The 20171-nt window shown below is 39.9% G+C and overlaps 2 protein-coding genes across 2 annotated transcripts; one reads left to right on the top strand and one right to left on the bottom strand.

Annotated features, from left to right (window-relative positions):
* Window positions 1-9162: 9162 nt before the first annotated feature.
* Window positions 9163-9573, bottom strand: LOC138398901 (histone H3.1). Its single transcript, XM_069493355.1, has one exon. It carries the CDS (start codon window positions 9571-9573, stop codon window positions 9163-9165), a length of 411 nt encoding a protein of 136 aa, XP_069349456.1.
* An 819-nt stretch (window positions 9574-10392) lies between these two features.
* LOC138398727 (histone H2B type 1-C/E/F/G/I-like) lies at window positions 10393-10792 on the top strand. Its single transcript, XM_069493201.1, has one exon. It carries the CDS (start codon window positions 10393-10395, stop codon window positions 10771-10773), a length of 381 nt encoding a protein of 126 aa, XP_069349302.1. The 3' UTR covers window positions 10774-10792.
* The last annotated feature ends 9379 nt before the right edge of the window (window positions 10793-20171 follow it).

Raw genomic sequence — 20171 nt, 5'->3', positions numbered from 1 at the left:
ATTATCTCACAGAGGAAACAATAATGTATATAACACATCAACCTAAATTAATCAAAAGGATCAGAATCTAATGTAAAGATAATTTATTCAAGCACAAAGTATAAGAACCAACAGGAAACAACAACTCCAAAGGAATGGAGTCAGCATTTCAAAATAGAGAAGTTAAGTTTTCATTTATATAGGCAGAGACAGACATTTTTAGCAGGATTCCGTTATTTATACAAGGTTGGCACATAGTTAAAGCTATAGTTATTGGTTATAAGCTGTGTTGCTTTTGGGGAAGGGTACGTTTAACTTTTTTTTAATAGAGGGTGTAAGAATCACAGGTTTTCTGTCATCTGGTCTAAGGAAAACATGATAACAAAGGAGAAATTAATCTTTAACAAGGGTCATTAATTAAAGAGGCAGGAGGTTTTTGTCCCTGACATTGCTTCGGTCGACTAATTGCACAGAACAAGAAAAATAAGAAAACAAGCTGTAATCTGAGAGACAAAAGTTGTAACCATATGTGACTCAGATCACAGTCACATCTCTCTGAAGGCTTTAAGTGTTCTGGGGGTTCCAACAGCTTTTAAATTTTATTTATTTTCACAAACTACAGAACAGCATTGGAATATGCCTGAAATTAGAAGAGTTTGGGGGGCTACGACCTGGTTTGAAATTTGTTTCATCATTTATTAGCTGGGTGACCATTGGTATTATGCAGAATCATTCAGCTTGTTGCATCTTCTGTAGAGATAATAGAGTAATTTTAACAATGATTAGGTAGGTGGCTTGCTCAGGCTTATTCAGAATTGGGCCTAATACAGAATTCTGACTTCTATTTCATTGTTCTTTTTACCACTATCAAGAAAGAACATGGGGCTTCTGTGATTTTGGAAGATAAACAGATTTTCTGGAAAGGAATTTACAGCAAGAGAGGATATTATGACACTGTTGGGACTAAGAAACTGACTCCCAAAATATGGTACTTTGACATTCTTAACTGAAGAAGCCACAAGATCTGTCTGACCTTCTCCTCACCCTTCCTGTTTCTCAATCCTCTGTGTTTACCAAACCATAGGATGAAGTTGTTTTCTGAAGTTCCTTATCTGCTAAAGTCTGGACCTGCCAAAGAAGAAAACAATTACTTCTGGTCCATTCCCTCAGTTTACATTAACTGAATTCTTATTACAGAAAGAAATACCGAAGTCTATCAACAAACCTGGACAGACTTTTGTCGCAAACCATTGTCCACTACAGGCTCAACACACTTCGTCTCAGGCCACAGTGTGTTATTTACACCCACTGAAGTCCCTAAAAATCATATACTATTCCCCTACTTCATCATTACTTCCCCATTCCCCTTTCTCCTACACATTAGAGTATATAAGCATCTCTATCCCATTGGGATGTTGGGTAATCACTCTGTTAAGAAATTTGTACACCTTTTCTCTTATTAATCTGCGTTTTATGAGTTGACTTACCAGTGAATCTTCAGAAAGCAAAGGGGAAGTTTTTCCCTTGGCCCCTACGATACCAACTCTTCACTCCCATTTCCATGTAGATAAACTCTATAAACCTTTGCAGGTGGAGATTTGCTTGCTGTTAATTTAGCCTCTTTCTTCCTCCTGGGCCCACAATGAATCCTCATTCAACCTTCCTTGTAGTTAGGTGTGGCCTTTTAGCTAAGTGCCTCCCAATGGAACATAAATAAAAGTAACGCTTGACATTTCCAAGCCTGGAGCATAATGACCTTCCATGAAGGAGTTTTTCATGTTCTTTCCCCTTCCAGGGAAAATGTGGAAGCCATAGTTAGGATGGCTAAATGACAAAGACATAGGGCATCTGGGCTCCAGAACCACTCTTTGGAAGTACGCATACTTGGAAGTACATTTTGGACCTCATGTCAACAGAAAATCAACTTGTATTGTGTTAAGCCACTGAGGCTTAGGGGTTTATCTTAACTAATATACCCTACACCAAGGCAGAGGCCAGATTCCTAATTTCTAAAAGGAAATGTAGTCACTTATTGCTAGAATTTCTTCAGGTTTGAGACACTCCATCTATAGAAGAAAGATAAGATTTTATGGGTCATAAAGATACAAAACAAAATGTGGCTGAATTTTTCCTCAAGAGTTAACTGGAAGAGAAGGAGCTATAATCACCTCAGTCAGAATAGGACTTCTGCCCCCAGCCCAGTGATCTTTCAAATCTGGATGTAAACATAAGGACAAGACTGTTTGGTTGCATATATTGCTTCCTGGACCCTCAATCAGAAAAGCTCAAGGAGAAAATAGAGACCCTGTGGTATTGATGTTGCTCCCCAGATACAGTTATCTGGGTAAATCCTTAAGGCCCCCCAGACATCTGTTCTTTCCTCCAAAGGCACTTACAAAAGAAGTCAAAGTAACTAATAGTTCACACACTGTAAATAAAATCTTCAGATGTCATATTAAACTACAGTCTCATTCAATAGGAATGATTCAGGAAAGATGCAATCTCTCAATTTTTCTGCCAAGCTTTACTTAGGGCTCAGGATCAGTAGTTAGAAACATGTATCACCTTCATTGTAAATAATTTTAATTTATTTTTGTTTCATTAATTACAGGTTTGGCCATCATATAACCGTTATGAAGATTTTAAGGTACATTTCTGTTGGCAATAGGATGAGCAGTTTTCTTTGTACTTGGGAACTCATTGTTACTGAACAAAACTGGGGTCCACTCACCTGTCACAGCAAAGTCACATACTGAAGCCAAGAGTTGCAGTGAGAGAGACATTTTAATTTCATGCTGCCATGCAAGGAGAACAACAGGCAACTAATGCAGAAGACCTGAACTCCCCGATAGCTTACAAACCAGGGTTTTTAAAGGCAGGGGTACACTTCAGCCAGGCAAAATTGTAAATCAATACATGGACGTTATACATTGGCTTGGCCCCAAAAGGCAGGATATCCTGAGGGCCTATGAGTCATAGGTGGATTCAGTGATTCCTTGATTAGGAGAAAGGAATGCTAAGATAAGTGTGGGGCCAGGACGCTCAGGGAGAAATGTAGAACAAAGAAGGGCAGTCAGAGTTCAATTTCTCAGTTCCCCCTTATCTGCATTTTCCAACTGGTGGGAGGTTCTGAAAAACAACTCAAGAACATATATGATATTAAGATGCCATATTTAATTTCCATAGGGAATCACACCGCCTCCTGACTGTGGCTTGCTTGGAGAGCCATTGCTATTCCCATTCACTTTTCAACGCTAGCTAGGTCCCAGAACTCTCCCTGAAGAAACTCAAGATTTTCCTTTATTTCCAAGCTTGGGGATCCTGGCAGGCCCCTAAGAGGGGTCCCTGCTCTGTCTCAGTCCTCCCTTGTCTTTATGTTAGTTCTCAATATTGAGGGGTACAGCGATGCAGACTACTCTGGATACTTTATGCTGAATTGGGGCAAAGATTGGGGACTAGCACATGAGGAGAGAAAGTTTCTAGCATAAAGCTGGAGATGTTCATGAGTCCCAGGCCTGGTACCATAGTTCTGAACTATTACTAGTTGTTTTTATCACTATTTTATCACAACAATTTAATACACATTTGGCTACAATATAAAGTATAAGTAAAATTAGCAAGACTGGCATGCCTAAATTTAGTAATCCAGAAAACATGGACTGTATTCCATGAGGAATCTAAGAAAACAAAGAAGAAAACCAGTCCTCAGGGACAGTCAGGGAGACTTGTAACCAGCAGCTTGTTTTCCAATATTGTTTAGACAAGTTATCTCTGTAGATATGTTCATGTAAGCAGAGCATGCAATACTCTTCCCTGCTCAGCTAAGATGTAATCTAAGACTATCTTATTATCTAAAACAACCTGAGTCAATGAATTAATTTTACCAGCAACACCTCATATAGTCCCATTCAATGATGATGAAATTGATCTTAAACCAGCTTCCTGGAAGGCAGCCATTTGGGATATCTAGATGAATTTCAACTTGTAGGGCCTCAGGAAAAAGGTGGTATCAATTTTATTGAATCCAAGTTAAAAAAAAAAAAATGGAAGAAAAATTTAGAAAACATTAGTGTAAAGATTTGTTGTCAAGAAAAAATTCAGGATTCAGTCCTGAATTTGTATAGGCAAATGATAAATACTCAAAAACACTGAATAAGGCTAGGATCTAGGTATACTATAGTTTTTTACTGAAACATAATTTTTCTCTCTCTAGTTTCTATCAAGGATAAATCATAGTAGGACCAATTTATATACAAAATAAATTTTAGTCTCATTATACTTGACTTATTTCCATAAAGTACCAAAGAATAATTATTGGCCATATAGGCTCCATTTATTTATTTGTTCATTCATTCATTCATTTATTCATTTAATTTTTGAGGCAGGGTCTTGTTCTGCCACCCAGGCTGGAATACAGTGGTACAATCATAGCTCACTGCATCCTCAAATTCCTGGGCTCAAGTGATCCTCCTGCCTCAGCCTCCAGAGTAGCTAGGACTACAGATATGCATCACCATGCCTGGCTAATTCCACTCCCACAAACCCTCTAGAGATGGAGTCTTGCTATGTTGCCCAAGCTGTTCTCAAACTCCTGGCCTCAAGAAATCATCCCATCTCAGCCTCCCAAAGTGCTCGGATACAGGCATGAGCCACCATACCTGGCTGGGCTCCTTTTAAATTTTTTTTTCTGGAATTTTTCCATAAAGGATCTCAGCTTAACCAAGCTTTTGCCATCAGACTGTTTGTAATACCTGTATAAATTGGGGGAATTTCTCTCTTCTCGATGATCCCAAAATAACTTGAGGTTCCTGGACCTGTCAGAAAGTGTAATTCTTTACCTACCACAGGTCAGGAATCTTGTAAAGGACAAATCATCAGGCCAGTCTTTCCAAGGGTGTTTTTACCAGCTTTATAAAATCAATCTCAATTCCACAATGTAGTCTGAGCATATCTGAAAATACGCCATTCCAGTTAAAGCCTTGGTAAAATAACCAGTACCTCCATTTGTGTCCTGTTACAAAAGAAAACAGATTCTTATTGAATTTATGCAACTAATTATACTGCCAGAAATCAAAAACATTTACAAATAGTTTCCAAATTCTGGAGAAATCAGGTAGAGAGGAAGATAAATGTTTCAGATTTTGCTCATGAAACTATAATTTAATCAATTTGTTGTAAACTATAAATAGTTCAAAAGAAAAATGTTTTCTTGATTCTGGAAAACAAAACAAAGAATCACCAGTATTTTTAAAAAGTCATAGGGCCGGGCGCGGTGGCTCACGCCTGTAATCCTAGCACTCTGGGAGGCCGAGGCGGGTGGATCGCTCAAGGTCAGGAGTTCGAGACCAGCCTGAGCAAGAGCGAGACCCCGTCTCTACTAAAAATAGAAAGAAATTATATGGACAACTAAAAATATATATAGAAAAAATTAGCCGGGCATGGTGGTGCATGTCCGTAGTCCCAGCCACTCGGGAGGCTGAGGTAGGAGGATCGCTTAAGCCCAGGAGTTTGAGGTTGCTGTGAGCTAGGCTGACGCCACGGCACTCACTCTAGCCCGGGCAACAAAGTGAGACTCTGTCTCAAAAAAAAAAAAAAAAAAAAAAAAGTCATAGAAAAATTTTAGTCTTTTATTAGTTCAGACCAAATAAAGCAGAACTTGCTTAAATGAGAGACACAAAGACTCTTGTGTTCAACTCCTCTCAGAGCCTTGCATCTCATCCAGTGCAAAAGCCAAATTTCTTACAGTGGCCTGTGTGGAAAACCAGAATATGCCATCCCCAAATATGAAAGACTATTGGGCTGAAGACAATTAAGAAACAGCAGAGGCCAGGCGCGGTGGCTCACGCCTGTAATCCTAGCACTCTGGGAGGCCGAGGCGGGTGAATCGCTCAAGGTCAGGAGTTCGAGACCAGCGTGAGCAAGAGCGAGACCCCGTCTCTACTAAAAAAATAGAAAGAAATTATATGGACAACTAAAAATCTATATAGAAAAAATTAGCCGGGCATAGTGGCCCATGCCTGTAGTCCCAGCTACTCGGGAGGCTGAGGCAGTAGGATCGCTTAAGCCGAGGAGTCTGAGGTTGCTGTGAGCTGGGCTGACGCCACGGCACTCACTCTAGCCTGGGCAACAAAATGAGACTCTGTCTCAAAAAAAAAAAAAAAAAAAAAAAAATCAGCAGATGCAGGAAATCTCTCTGTTCTCCCTCTATTTGCCTAAAACAAGGACAGAGATTTACAAAGACAAAAAGATATCCTGCACCCCTTTCTATCAGGGAGGACAAAAGTTAACCACTGAAGATAGCTTTCACCCTTACCCGCCTAGAGATAGACCAAAGGAACTGGCAAAGCACCATAAAGCAAGCTTTACTAACTAGTCTTCATCTGCCGTCTATTTGCTTTCCTCAAAGTTGCTACCCCTAGAGATTCAGAGTCCTTTCCCTTCGCCTTGTCACTTCTCTAAAAATTTTCTGTTCTTCTTTGAAGATACTACATAAGCTGAAATTCAAAGTCACCTCTTTAAGTATTCATTCTCTGGATGTCTTCCATGTAAATATGAAATATATATGTTAATAAACTGTTTTTCTTTTGTTAATTTTTCTTTTGTTACATAATTTTTTCAACTAAGAACCTATGTGGGGGGGGGGGGCTGAAAGAAAAATTATTCTTCCTTTACACCTACAAGCCCCTACATGGTCTGGCTTTCTTTTGTTTCTCTGCTTTAATTTCCTATTGTCTGTCCTCTGCTTATTCCACAGAGCCATTCTGGTACCTCAGCACCCTCCTTCCTCTTCTCCCTGAAAACATGCACACAGGTTGCTTCCTCACCAAGATCTTCAGCTCTTTGCTGAATGAAATATCTTCTTGGTGAGATCTTCATTGGTTGCCTCATCTAAATTTCAGCTCCCCATGACACTCTTTATTCTTATTTTTCTCCCTCACAATGTAACATATTACATATGATATTCACTTATCTAGTTTATTTTCTGTCTATCCCAGAGCCAAATATAAATTACATAACAGCGAGAATTTTGTCTGTTTTTGTTCTCTGGGTGTATTCCCAAAGCACAGACCAGCATCTGGCATATTGTAAACTCACAACGAATATGATTGGAGTAGGCTCGGTGCAGTGGATCGCTTGAGGCCAGGAGTTTGAGACCAACCTGGTCAACATGGTGAGACTTTCCTCTCTACAAAAACTTTTACTTAGCTGGGCACAGAAGATGGTTCATTCCTGTTGCCCTAGCCACTTGGGAGGCTGAGGCGGGAGGATCACTTGAGCCCAGGAGTTGGAGGTTGCAGAAAGCTAAGATTGTACCACTGCACTGGGCAACAAAGTGAGACCCTGTCTCAAAATATATACATATATATGTATGTTTAGAGTAAATAAATTTTAAAATTCAGTGTTAAAGAAATATTTGTTATAGGAATAACAATAGCATCATAATTAGGTTTTTAAATGGCAGCTATGTATTAAAATATTGAGAGGCAAAATACTGTTACTTGCTTTACAAAAATCAAGGTAGTGGGATGAAGTGGTGTAGATAAGACATATTTGGCCAATGTTAATGTTGAAGCTGGATGAGAACTACATGGGTTTTATTAAACTACTATCTCTTTTTCCATATATTCTGAAATGTCACATAATAAATGTTATTAAAAATAAAAAGAATACTTTAAAAAAAAATTCTAGATAACATAAGTCAAAGTCATGGGGAAGAATCAGCTGGATACCCAAACAGGACTTTGTGCTAATCTGTACAGGAAAGGCCCCATATGAAGATAGAAAGGTATCTCGGTTGTCTGCCAGAAGGCCCACAATGGTATCTGCTTCTCCTCATAGCATCCCTAAAAACCAGACACTGCCAATCACTCCACCGAAAGTGGCTTGATATCTCAGCACAGACTTACCTTAGCCTTGCCCTCAGAAACTGTTATAAAAGTCAGGTGTTATTTGACTCATTGCAGTGAGATAAACAGTTGTCAAGCAAGTCAGAAATTCCTCTCTTGGAGACCACTATATTCTCTCTGAAGGCAAATTAGGAGAAAAGCCCGATTCAATTAGGTAACTGTGCTAAGCCTAAAGTCAAACAGGAGCTAATCAAAAGTATGGGAATTTATGTAGCATTGAGTCACAGTACCAACTACTTGTTGGAAGCACCTGAATTTTAATAATTACTATTTCCTGTGCCCACCATGCAGCCTCTAAATTAGCCCTGATTGAACCTCAAATAGTTTTATAAAACCTCCCCGTGTGGCTGTAATGTCACATTGAGGCAACTGATCTTTAATGAAATCAAACTATCTTAGGGGCTTCTTGCTGTGCTCACTTTTTTAAGAAAATATTCCATTCTATTACATAAATAAGCATATAGTTTGCAAAAACTCAACCCTGGTAAGAGTTCACAGGCAGTCTGTTTTTACTGATGAAACCTAAAACACCAGTAAACAAAAACAACCTAGGCTACTGACTGATTTAACAGTGGTCATGAGAATCACCTGAGGTAAACTTAACGCAATGCAGATTCTGACTCAGTAGCCCTGGGTGGCCTGAGAATCTACAATTCTAACAAGCTCCCAGGTAATGCCCATGCTACCAGTAGGCGGCCCACAGAGTAGCAAGTGTAGAAGCCATCGATTTGCTTTGGGTCCTACCACCAATAAATTCATTTAGGAATCTTGGAGGTGTCATTTTTGATATAAAGTCTACTATCAGCAAAAGACAAACTTATTTCACATTAAAGCTGAAAACTGCCTTTTTTAAACATAAATAGAAATGAGCAAATAACTTGAGGTTTGAGACATGGCCAAAGCTGTGAGAACAGAATTTTAAGATGTAAACTGCAAATGCACACCTATGCTGTTGACCCGAATCCAACATATGTGGGTAGACTTTTATACTGTGTACCCAGATGACCCAAAACGATTAGTAATTACTGCCCCATAAATCCCACTACCAGACCCAACACGCGGAAAATGTCAAACCCACCTTAAAAAAAGGAACACATTCAAATCGACTAAAGCTTCCAAGAGACTGCTAGGAAGCAAATCCAGCAAACTTAACACACGAAAACCCAAACAGAATTGCAACATACGCTTACGGAATTGAAGTTAATTACAGCTACTTTAAGGTAAAAGTGGGTGGCTCTTAAAAGAGCCTTTGAGTAAAATCATTACTGAGAAAGCTTTACGCTCTCTCCCCACGAATGCGGCGCGCGAGCTGGATATCCTTAGGCATTATAGTAACGCGCTTGGCGTGGATGGCGCAGAGGTTGGTGTCCTCGAACAAGCCCACCAAGTAGGCCTCGCAGGCCTCCTGCAGCGCCATCACCGCCGAGCTCTGGAAGCGCAGGTCGGTCTTGAAGTCCTGCGCGATCTCACGAACCAGACGCTGGAAAGGCAGCTTGCGGATCAGCAGCTCCGTCGATTTCTGGTAGCGGCGGATCTCGCGCAGGGCCACCGTGCCGGGCCGGTAGCGATGGGGCTTCTTTACACCGCCGGTGGCCGGGGCGCTCTTACGAGCTGCCTTGGTAGCGAGCTGCTTGCGCGGCGCTTTGCCGCCAGTGGACTTGCGCGCTGTCTGCTTCGTGCGCGCCATCTTAGAACGAGTGCAAGGAAGACCACAGCCTTAGCAACGAAACTAGAAGAGGTTGCCTTTATATATACTCAAAAACATTCTGATTGGCCTTGTTGATTTTGAAAAGCCCCGCGCAATGAAACCATTGGCTGAAGAGTCATTAGCTGATTGGAGAAGTACTGAAGATTCTGATTGGACGAACTGATTCACCTTTGAATCCCCTCTTCTCTTTGTTAAAATCTGGGATCCAAGGGAGTTAATTTTCTACGATTCTAATTCCGCAAATCTCAAGCTGTAATGTCCATAAAGAACCACTTGAAGGTCTTGGAAGATGCTAATTGTGACCTACTAGATGTGAGGTGGGGCCGGGGGAGTGAGTTTTAGCCTTGGCGCGAGCCTTTCCTCCCTTCTCTCCACGTCCAGACATAGCGAAGTACTGAAATAATTGTAGAGGAAACGGTAAATTGTTACTAGTAAAGCGCAAGCAGCTGGAATATTATATTTTGCGGCAGTTTGGTAAAATAGCGCATGGTATTGTCCGAACACCAATTTCAACCAATGGAAAAACAGGTGTTAGGAAAAGAAGAAAAAAAACATCGCTTCTAATTTATTTAAAGTCATTTTAGTTCAATAGTCTGGTCATTTAAGGTTGAGGTTTGGGAAGAGCCAATGAGAGCTAGGAATTCAGAAATAGCCTATCGGTATTCAGATACTAAAAGAGCCAATCAGAAACTGTAACCCAGAACTCCTAATTTGCATACGCACCAAACAAATAATAAAAGCATTTGCTTTTTCTCACATTTTCATTTCGTTTCGGGAAGGTGAAAGTGCAGCTTTGAAATGCCTGAGCCAGCTAAGTCCGCTCCTGCTCCGAAAAAGGGCTCCAAGAAGGCGGTGACCAAGGCCCAAAAGAAGGACGGCAAGAAGCGCAAGCGCAGCCGCAAGGAGAGCTACTCCGTGTACGTGTACAAGGTGCTGAAGCAGGTCCACCCCGACACCGGAATCTCCTCTAAGGCCATGGGCATCATGAACTCTTTTGTCAACGACATCTTCGAGCGCATCGCGGGGGAGGCCTCTCGCCTGGCGCAGTACAACAAGCGCTCGACCATCACCTCCCGGGAGATCCAGACTGCCGTGCGCCTGCTGCTGCCGGGAGAGCTGGCCAAGCACGCCGTGTCCGAGGGCACCAAGGCTGTCACTAAGTATACCAGCTCCAAATGAATTTGTGTGTGAGAAAAGATGCCAGTGACGCAAAGGCTCTTCTAAGAGCCACTCATATTGTCTTTTAAAGATCTGTAATTCTCTAGGTTTGTAAAGTGGATAGGGCAACACGTGGATTAAAGGTTTAAAAATACTGGGACATATTTCTTATTCTATAGAGGCCTACCAAAGAATAAATGCGTAAAAGGAAAAGTGTGCACTGTTGTAGGTTGTTTTCCAACAATAACCACAACCCCTTACCCCACACCCGGAGAGGAGAGGTTTGAAGTTTGTTTTCATTTTTACTTTCACTTTGTCATAATCCTATTGCCCTTGATCGGGAGTAAGTGAATGGAAATCTGGGGTTTTGGGTGGTTCTAAATCTAAACAAAAGTCGAAAATAGAGTAAGAATTGAGGAAACGAAACTACTTCGTTTTGTAATTTGCTGTTAGCTTGTGAATGGCTAGTGCTACACTGATACAGCAGTATCACCTCGCTGGTTGCATTTCTAAATCACAGGTCTCTACCAGTTTCTCATACCACCGTCGTTGCAAATCCACTAACATCTCTACAAATTTGTCCACTGAGTATATCCTTGGATTATTTCATGTAGTTACATATTACCTCTTGGCAAAATCAGGAACTCTGTTCTGTTATCCAGTAGAGTTTTCGACCTGGCTGAACTTACTGAGGTTTAAGAGGTAGAACAGGCAACAAGATTAGCATGAGGAGGGAGGAAAGAAATGAAAGTTTTAGTGCTACATAATTCAACAACCATGATTCCTGGGAGGTGTGGAGACACAGGGATCTACTTCTATCTGCCTCTTTTAGGCTCCAAGAACTCCTGGAGTTCTCTCTACACTTCCTCCTCCGTGTCCTGGACCGTCCTTGCCCACAGCTACTTCTTTGTTCCCTGAAATCCCGTTTTAAGAGAGGAGGGTAACAAGCAATTAACATTTGTGTGAGAGTCCTTAGCATGCATATGACGTTGATTTTATACTACAATCACCTCCTGTGAAATGGAATCTCCTGCTTTACATGTGAATGACCCAAGGAATTAAGGTTAACTAAACCCTTACACAGAAATAAATAAAACTGAGATCTGAATCCCATCCATCTTATTCTAAGTACTATTTCTATACTATTTGTTTGTCCCAAGCAGTAGGCTAGTTGCAATCATAGGAGTAGAGAAATATAGGCTCATTTGGAATAAGAGAAAAGTAGAAATGGTCAAGAGTTACACATATTTTAAGTTGTGCAGCAAATTCCTTACATCAGCAAAAGTTTCTTTACAAAAGAAAAAAAAAATCGTGACTTTTGGGCCCTAAAGATCAACTGGCAGCAAGTTTAACTTTTCATTGGAAAAGAAAACCATGGGCATTAGCAATGTAAACTGATGTCTAAAATCTCATTTTTTTATTTATAAACTACATGTCTTTATCTGCAAATGCCTGCAGAGCATAGTGCTGTGAACTTTAAATAAGTGACCCAATTTTGTAATGATGATTGTGAGGAAAATTTTGTAAACCCCATATACAATTAGGCATTCATTTCTTGCTCTCCAAAGCTGATTTTAAATACATTTTAAAATAATGTATTCATGAAAAGAAATATTCAAGCATGGTTTAGGTGTAAATCCGGGCCAGGCCGTGGTGGCACCTCCCTGTAATCCCAGCTACCCGGGAGGCTGAGGCAGGAGGCTTTGCCTGAGCCCAGGAGTTGGAGGTTGTAGTGAGCTATGATGAAACCACTGTACTGTAGCCCCGGGGGACAGAACGAGACCCTGTCCCAAAAAAATAAATAAAAATAAAAAATAAAAAGGGTGGGAGGTAAATCCCTCAGGACGTGATCTAGTCCTGATTGCCTGTTTCAATCCTGAGTGTAGCCAAATTATGTAAATTCCTCTGAGTATTCCCTTACTTCTACATGGTAATAATAATTAGTAACTACCACATGACATTGCTGGTATGACCAATAAAAGAACATAGCTAAATATAGTAGGATGATGCCTACACAAAGGATGTTCCCAAAAATATTAGCAGTGGCTAAAGCCTCTGCTTGAAGCCATAGGGGAGATGTCCTTGGTCCTGCCCACATAGGAAGCCCAGAATCCTGAGGTCTTAAATAAGGTAGCAGACCTCCAAGTCCACTAGTATTTGATACTAATTGGTCTTCCTTGTCTGGCAGTGTACTAACAGGCTCATCATCTATTTAGAACCATCTCTTTACTCTTGTGTTTTGAGGAAATCCTAGTGCCTGTGGTAGTTAGACTTCCCTGTCTCTGCTTGCCAATTCAAGCAACATGTGTCATATTTTCCATGCCCTCACTAGAACTAGGGCTACCTCATTTAATGGTCCAATATGTTGAGTTGTAAAAAAGGAAACCTAGAAATTTACATAAGAATTGCATAGTAATTTTTTTTTCTTCCCATGCTTCCTGCTTCCTTTGCTAACCTTCCTATATTCATTTTTTCCTTCATTTATGTATTAGGTTTCCCTCATATGTCTCCAAATCAGAACCATTTTTTAGATTGATAAGGAAAACCCCCATCAGCCACCTGAGACACCCCCCTTCCACCCCTCACAGAAGATCCGCATCAGCATAATACTAACCTATTGCCTGACCCATCAACTAACCTATTACCTTAACCATTTGAGACCACACCCCAACTTAATAAAAGTGAGAAAAATCGGGCAGACGGGGCTCAGAATTTGGTGGCGAGACCCCTCTGAGCCTGCCAGCGAATAAATAAACCTTGATTCTCCAACTCTCCGTGTACGGCTCGGTTTGTCCTGGGGACCACCCGCTGTAACACTTGCTATAACAAGATGAAGTTCTGCAACTGGGTATTTTCTTTAATTGGGGGAAATTGGCTGACTGATGAGAGCCAAGCTAGCCTAAAACCATTCTATCCCTGAGATACTGGTCACTCTAAAAGGCACCAATTATGTGTAAATTCCTGCGCCTGAAAAGCTGAGGAACACTATCTCACCCCCAAGTAGAGGTAGCATCATCTTTAGGCTCTGATTCTAGGAGCTGCTACTTTTGTATTAATATTTGTCATTTCTACAGTAAATCATTTCTGAAAAGGACCAGAAAACAAGTCAGTCTCTCATCTACCCTCAGCAGTGTATATATATTGATGGAGTTCAGAACACACTAACCCAAATATGCCATCTTGACATATTGAATATTTTAAAGAGAAGGAATTTGAGAAACAGCATGTGCAAGAAGGTCTCTCTGACCTTCCCCCATGCTTCTCCCCTGAAGCAAGTCATAAGACCCTCATGTGAGATCTGCAGAGTCTGAGAGGAAACTGAACAAATTGGCCTTCCTAGGTTTCTCCTTGCTACCCTTAGCTCATACTCTTCTTTTTGTCCTATTATATTTCTGCACAATTCTCCATTCTCCATCAAACCTAGTGTAAAAACACTGGGATTTAACTCCTTCAGGTCTTTATTTCCTTATGAAGGCTCCAATATCATATGAAACATATTAAATATGTATGCTCTTCTGTTGTTAATCTGGCTTTTGTTACAGAAGCTGCAGCCAATGAACCAAAGATGGGCAGGAGGAAAAGATAAATTTCTCCCCTACAACATTCATTAGTGTGCATATTTGTCTATCAAGGGCAGAGAAGTAGGCATAACATTGAAAAAACTCCAGAGAAAAATAATTGCAGAATGAAAATATTTGAGAAGTATATTCAAGTGCTAGAACTGCCTTAACAAAGTACCACAAACTGGGTGGCTTAAACAAATTAATTTTCTCACAATTAAAGAGAGGCTAAGAGTCCAAGATCAACCCTGTGACCAGGGTTGATTTCTTCTGCGGCCTCTCTCCTTGGCTTGTAGATGGCTGTCTTTTCCCTCTATTGTCACATAACCTTTCCACTCTGTGTGTCTGCGTCCTAATCCCCTTTTCTTATAAGGACATCAGTAAGATTGGATTAGGATCCACCCCAATAACTTCATTTTATATCCTTAAAGAGCCTATCTCCAAATACAGTCACATTTGCAGGTACTGGGTGTTAGGACTTCATCATATGGATTTGGGGAGAGAGGGAGGAAGACATAATTTAGCCCATAACAAGTATGGTGATTCAGCTTCTAAACACTACAAGAGTTAAGTATTCCACAGGCCTCTCACACTCAGCAAGACCAAGACTGGCCTCATTATACTGCCTCCAGCTCAACTTACTCATCCAATTTAAAATCTAGTTCCCATCCTTACTATTAGCCTTCCTTTTCTGCATACATTTTATAATATATGAAGTCCTATTGATTCTAACTTCTAAATTTCTTTTAATATTTCCCATATTTCTATTTATTTTAGCTAAAAACTGGAAATGTAAATGTTGAAGAGTATGAATTTGGCTTAAAATAGGTTTTATCCATAATGAAATACTATGCAGCTGTTTAAAAAAAATGTGATAGAAAAAAAACATAAAATATGTTCATGGGATAGTATAGGAGGAGAGCAAATTGCTAAATAGCGTATTCTCATTTATATATCTTTATATTATATTATATTCATAATATAGTTATGGGGAAAGGAAAAAAAAAGAAATGACTAGAGGCTCAATACCAAAAGGTTAACAGTGCTGATACATTCTTTTTGGTAAAAGGATCAACTCCTCTGAAAAGAACTTTATTTGGCTCTCTCCAAAATTCCCAATGGTGTGGTTAAGAAATAGGTTAAGTTCTCCCTCTAGCCCTTTTCTCTCCAAGTCACCCTGTCCTATGTTAAGAAAAATAAAAGTAATTCAATTATTGAGCACTATGTACCAGGGATTATGCTAGCTAGGTTTGGTATACAAAAAATGCATAGGATGATCTTAAGATACAATTCTTGGCCGGGCGCGGTGGCTCAGGCCTGTAATCCTAGCGCTCTGGGAGGCCGAGGCGGGTGGATTGCTCAAGATCAGGGGTTTGAGACCAGCCTGAGCAAGAGCGAGACCCCCGTCTCTACGAAAAATAGAAAGAAATTATCTGGACAGCTAAAAATATATATAGAAAAAAATTAGCCGGGCATGGTGGCACGTGCCTGTAGTCCCAGCTACTCGGGAGGCTGAGGCGGTAGGATCGCTTAAGCCCAGGAGTTTGAGGTTGCTGTGAGCTAGGCTGACGCCACGGCACTCACTCTAGCCCGGGCAACAAAGTGAGACTCTGTCTCAAAAAAAAAAAAAAAAGATACAATTCTTTAGTAAGAAATTAAAAAATAAGGCAAGAGAAAGGTTTCCTAGCATAGAGGAAAAAATAGACTAAGAATTATTTGTGAACCGCCTAATAATTCATGTGACACAAAGCATATGTTCTTGTTTATAAAATACTGTCCTAGTGACATCAAAGAGGATCAAATGGGAGAGTGAAGCAAAATAGGGCAATGTGACTATAAGGGCCAGAAAAACGTAAGGGATTTTAAGGCAAGGAAATGACATAATTCAGGGCCATGGTTACCTTTGGGAGGAGTAGCAGGAGGAAGGGAGATTATGTCAAAGTGGTTATTGGCAATATTTGTCATATCCGGTTGGCCATTGGGGTTAGACATGGTCATAATATTAACCTTTATAACTTGTATATGAATTTACTATATTATTGTATAATATCTAGAATTATAAGTTTAAAAGTGAAGAAACAATAACATACAAATATATTAGTCAAAAAGTCACTTCATCTTTCATAAAAAGACAGAAATTCCATAAGCTTTTAAATGTTGCTTGTATTAGAAATTTGGCTATAAGAAACAGAATTACCCCTTTTACCCCAAAGTCTGTAGATGCCCAGAAAAGACAAGTAGGGTATTATACAAAAATTGCTGCTAATATATCAGACTTGTTTTTTAAAGGATTTTTCTTGAAATATTCTACCAGAAAAAGGAAATACTTCACATGTACACTGAAGTATTTCATTTTATCAATTGTAAATTCATTTATATTTGTATTCATTTTATCCATATTCATCTAGGCACTTGTTCAGATATATTAAACACATAATTGAAGTTTAATATGCTCAGTGCAAGACCTGGTTTTGTAAAAGTTGAGAGAAATCAAAATCAGTGGGGGCATGGGGAATTTTGCATAGTTCTCTGTTGTCTAAAGTGCACATTCCTGTCATTGGCCTAACAGGGCTCCAAAATCTGGCACCAAGCCACTTGTCCAAACATCAACTATCGCTTTCAATACTGACATGAATTATACTCTTTGTGACATCCTATATAGTATTCCATTCCTGCTTCACTTTCATGGGGGCATGTTTTGTCTCTCCAAATAGGTTGCAGGGGAAAATAAAGCAGGGAGGTGTGGATGGGGTATAATGCTAACAGTGTGGTCATAGCTTCACCAAAAGGATGATATTGAATATAAACCAGAAGGAAGTGAGAAAGCAATACCCACAGAGATCTGGAAGCTGAGTGACCCAAGCAAAGGGAACTATCAATACATAGGCCCTGAGAGAGATACATCCTTCAAGCAAGTTCGAGTGGCTAGTGAAGCTGGGCTAGGAAGGAGAGGAAGAATAGTGAGATTTGAGGCCAAAGAGCTAACAAGGGGCAGGGAGTGGGGCCTTGTAGCCACTGAAAGGACTTCAGATTTTCCTTTGAGCAAAATGAAGGCCGTTAGAGGTTTTTATGCAGGGGAGTGACCTGATCTGATCTGCCCTTTATTGTAGTCCATCAGGCTGCTGAAGTAATAGGGTGCTACAATCATAAAGGCAAGAGATGGCAGTGGCTTGACCAGAGCCGTAACAGTGAGAAAGAGAAAATGAGAAATGGTTGCAGTCTGTTTGTCTTTTCAAGGTAGAGCTGATAGGACTTGCTGATGGATTGGATGTAGAAAAGTAAAAATGACTCCAAACGAAGGGGTAGAAATGCCATTCACCAATTTCAAGATGATGAGAGAAGTTATTTTTGCAGACATAATGCGAGAAATTCTGCTTGAGGCCTGTTTAAGTTGGAAGTGGGTATTAATTGGACTTTCAAGTAAAGATGTTAAGTAGGTGGCAGGGTCTCTGAGTCTGAAGTTCAAGAGGAATCTGTGGGCTGATGATTTAATTTCCAAATCATCAACATATAGACAGTATCTCTATACAGGGAACAAGGAAACGTCAATTCAACAGAATCACACAGAGATTTTCATTCTCCAGGTCCGTCTTCTCAGAGTGAAGCCAAGCTAAAGGAGGAGAAAAGGTAGCATAGGATATAGAGCTCTTTAGCTAAGTTCCACAGATAGGCTTGAGAGGCCACAGGAGGCCTGGGAACTGGAATTACATGCAAAATATGTGAGGAGAGTAGGTGCATTTTGGAGAAAGGGTGTGAATATGTATCACTGAGTACCCCAAGTGATTTCCCCATGGCTCTAACTTTAATAGATTATTTCAATGAGAATTCCAATTTTATTGTAAACTCTTATTACTGAGGGCAGTTTTCCACATCGGTAAAATAGGAATAATTTTTATTCTGTTTGTTCTGAGAACTACAAGAGACAGAGAGAATTACTGGAGAAAGCACTTGTGAAACTGTAAGTTAGGAATACACATATCATCTATACACAGCAAACACTCCTTATTTCTCTGACCTAGGGCTCAGTCATTGAACTGCTTCTCTTCGTTATCATCCCTCTTTCCTAAGGGATGTCATTTCATCTTGTGGTGTTTTTACTCTCATGGCAGTTATAGTCTGAGGACTCTCAAATATGTTTGCAGCCAGACCTCTTCCATAAATTCTAGACTCATATATTCAACTGCTTATTTCATATCTTCCTCTTAGATATGCAGCAGGCATCTAAAACTCTCTCTGAATGTCCAAAACTAAGCCTGAAATTCTCTCCAAAACTTGTTCCTCCCATATTCTTCCCCATTTTAGCAACTGACATTTCCATTCCAGTTCCTTTGGCTAAAATCATTGGAATTATCCATAAATTGTCTATTTCTTTCATCCCCTACATTCACTAGCTCAGAAAAGAACTATTAACCCTCTCTTCAAAATATATACAGAACCAGCCAGTTTTCCCAGCATCCACCACTAACACACTGGTCCCAGCCACTGTCATCACTCACCTGCATTATTGTAGTAGCCTCCTAACTGGTCTTCTTGCTCCTATCTTGGCCCCATCAGTCTATTCTCCATCAAACATTCTGATAGCTCATTTTAAAATACAAATCAGATCATATTAGTCCTTTGCTAAAAACCCTACAGTGGCTCCCACCTCACTAAGAGTAAAGGCCAAAGTAGTTACATTGGCCTACAAGGACATATAGGAAATGCCTCTCAGACCTTAGCCCTTTTCCTCTCCACCCCGTGTCCCTTTGCCCAGCCACAATACCTCCTTGCTATCTCCAGGCTTTCCTACTTGGTCTTCTATTTGGAATACTCCCTCACTTGCTCAATGTCCTTTTTCTCCAACCATCACTGTATCAGTACAGCTTTCCATGATCACATAATTTAAAAACATCATCTCTTCCCTCCACATCTTATGCCTTTTCCTGCTTTAGTGATCTTCATGGCACTCAGTACTATCTGACACACTATATTTTACCTGTTTTGTTTGTGCACCCATGCCCAGTAAATGTAAACTCCATAAATATAGAAATATTGTTCATTATTGTTCATTGTTATAATTCCCAGAGCAGAAAACAGTGACTGGCACATAGTTTATGTGGTCAATTTTTTTGTTGTTAAATTAACATCCTCATATTAGTTCTTCTCCTCAAACCAATGCCTTACTTCCAATAATATCTGATTCTTTTCATAGTTATGCACAAGTCCACCTTAATAAAAAAAGGCAAATTCAAAATAACAATGTTGATTTTCCTGGATTCAAATTATCACTGTACAGATTACTTGCTGGACAAAAGAAAGAAAAAACCGATTTTACAAGGGGATTATCACTGTAAACCAACAATTGTTCTATCATCTTTGCATAAACCAGATATCATGTACCAATGGCGCAAAAGTATGTACATATGTATAAATTGTTCCTGATAAGCATATTAACCTGATTTCAATTAGGTCTATAGAAATCACATCTACTTTACAGGACATAGAGTACAGAAAAGTAAAATAATACTATTAAGAAACAAGCCAATCCAAAGAACCTCCAGCAAATCAGTGTCTAAAAATGGGTAGGAGAGGAGGAAGGAGACTATTTTCAATTCAGAGAATTGAGACAGAACCAGTCATGATTAGATCTTTCACTAAACAAACCTTATCTCTAAGACATTTAGGGCATAAGTGGGATTTTTTAAAATCTGGATTGAGTATAATCTTAAGAAATTCAGTTTTAGTTAGGTGTGAGATACCACGTGGGAGTTTTTAGCAGTGCATGCTTAATGTGGGGTGAAATATCCTGATGCCTGCAACGACACTTTTTTAAAACGCTATCATGACTAGTTGCTAACAAGTTTAGCTGGTTTATCATTC

This window comes from Eulemur rufifrons, chromosome 18 (genome assembly GCF_041146395.1).
Source record: "Eulemur rufifrons isolate Redbay chromosome 18, OSU_ERuf_1, whole genome shotgun sequence".
Lineage (NCBI taxonomy): Eukaryota > Metazoa > Chordata > Mammalia > Primates > Lemuridae > Eulemur > Eulemur rufifrons.
The sequence above is the reverse complement of the archived record's forward strand: the minus strand, read 5'-3'. Positions and strand labels throughout refer to the sequence as shown.

Bases quoted from the DNA above. Each gene is read 5' to 3' on its own strand.
- LOC138398901 (XM_069493355.1), bottom strand. From the start codon at position 9,573: ATGGCGCGCACGAAGCAGACAGCGCGCAAGTCCACTGGCGGCAAAGCG.
- LOC138398727 (XM_069493201.1), top strand. From the start codon at position 10,393: ATGCCTGAGCCAGCTAAGTCCGCTCCTGCTCCGAAAAAGGGCTCCAAG.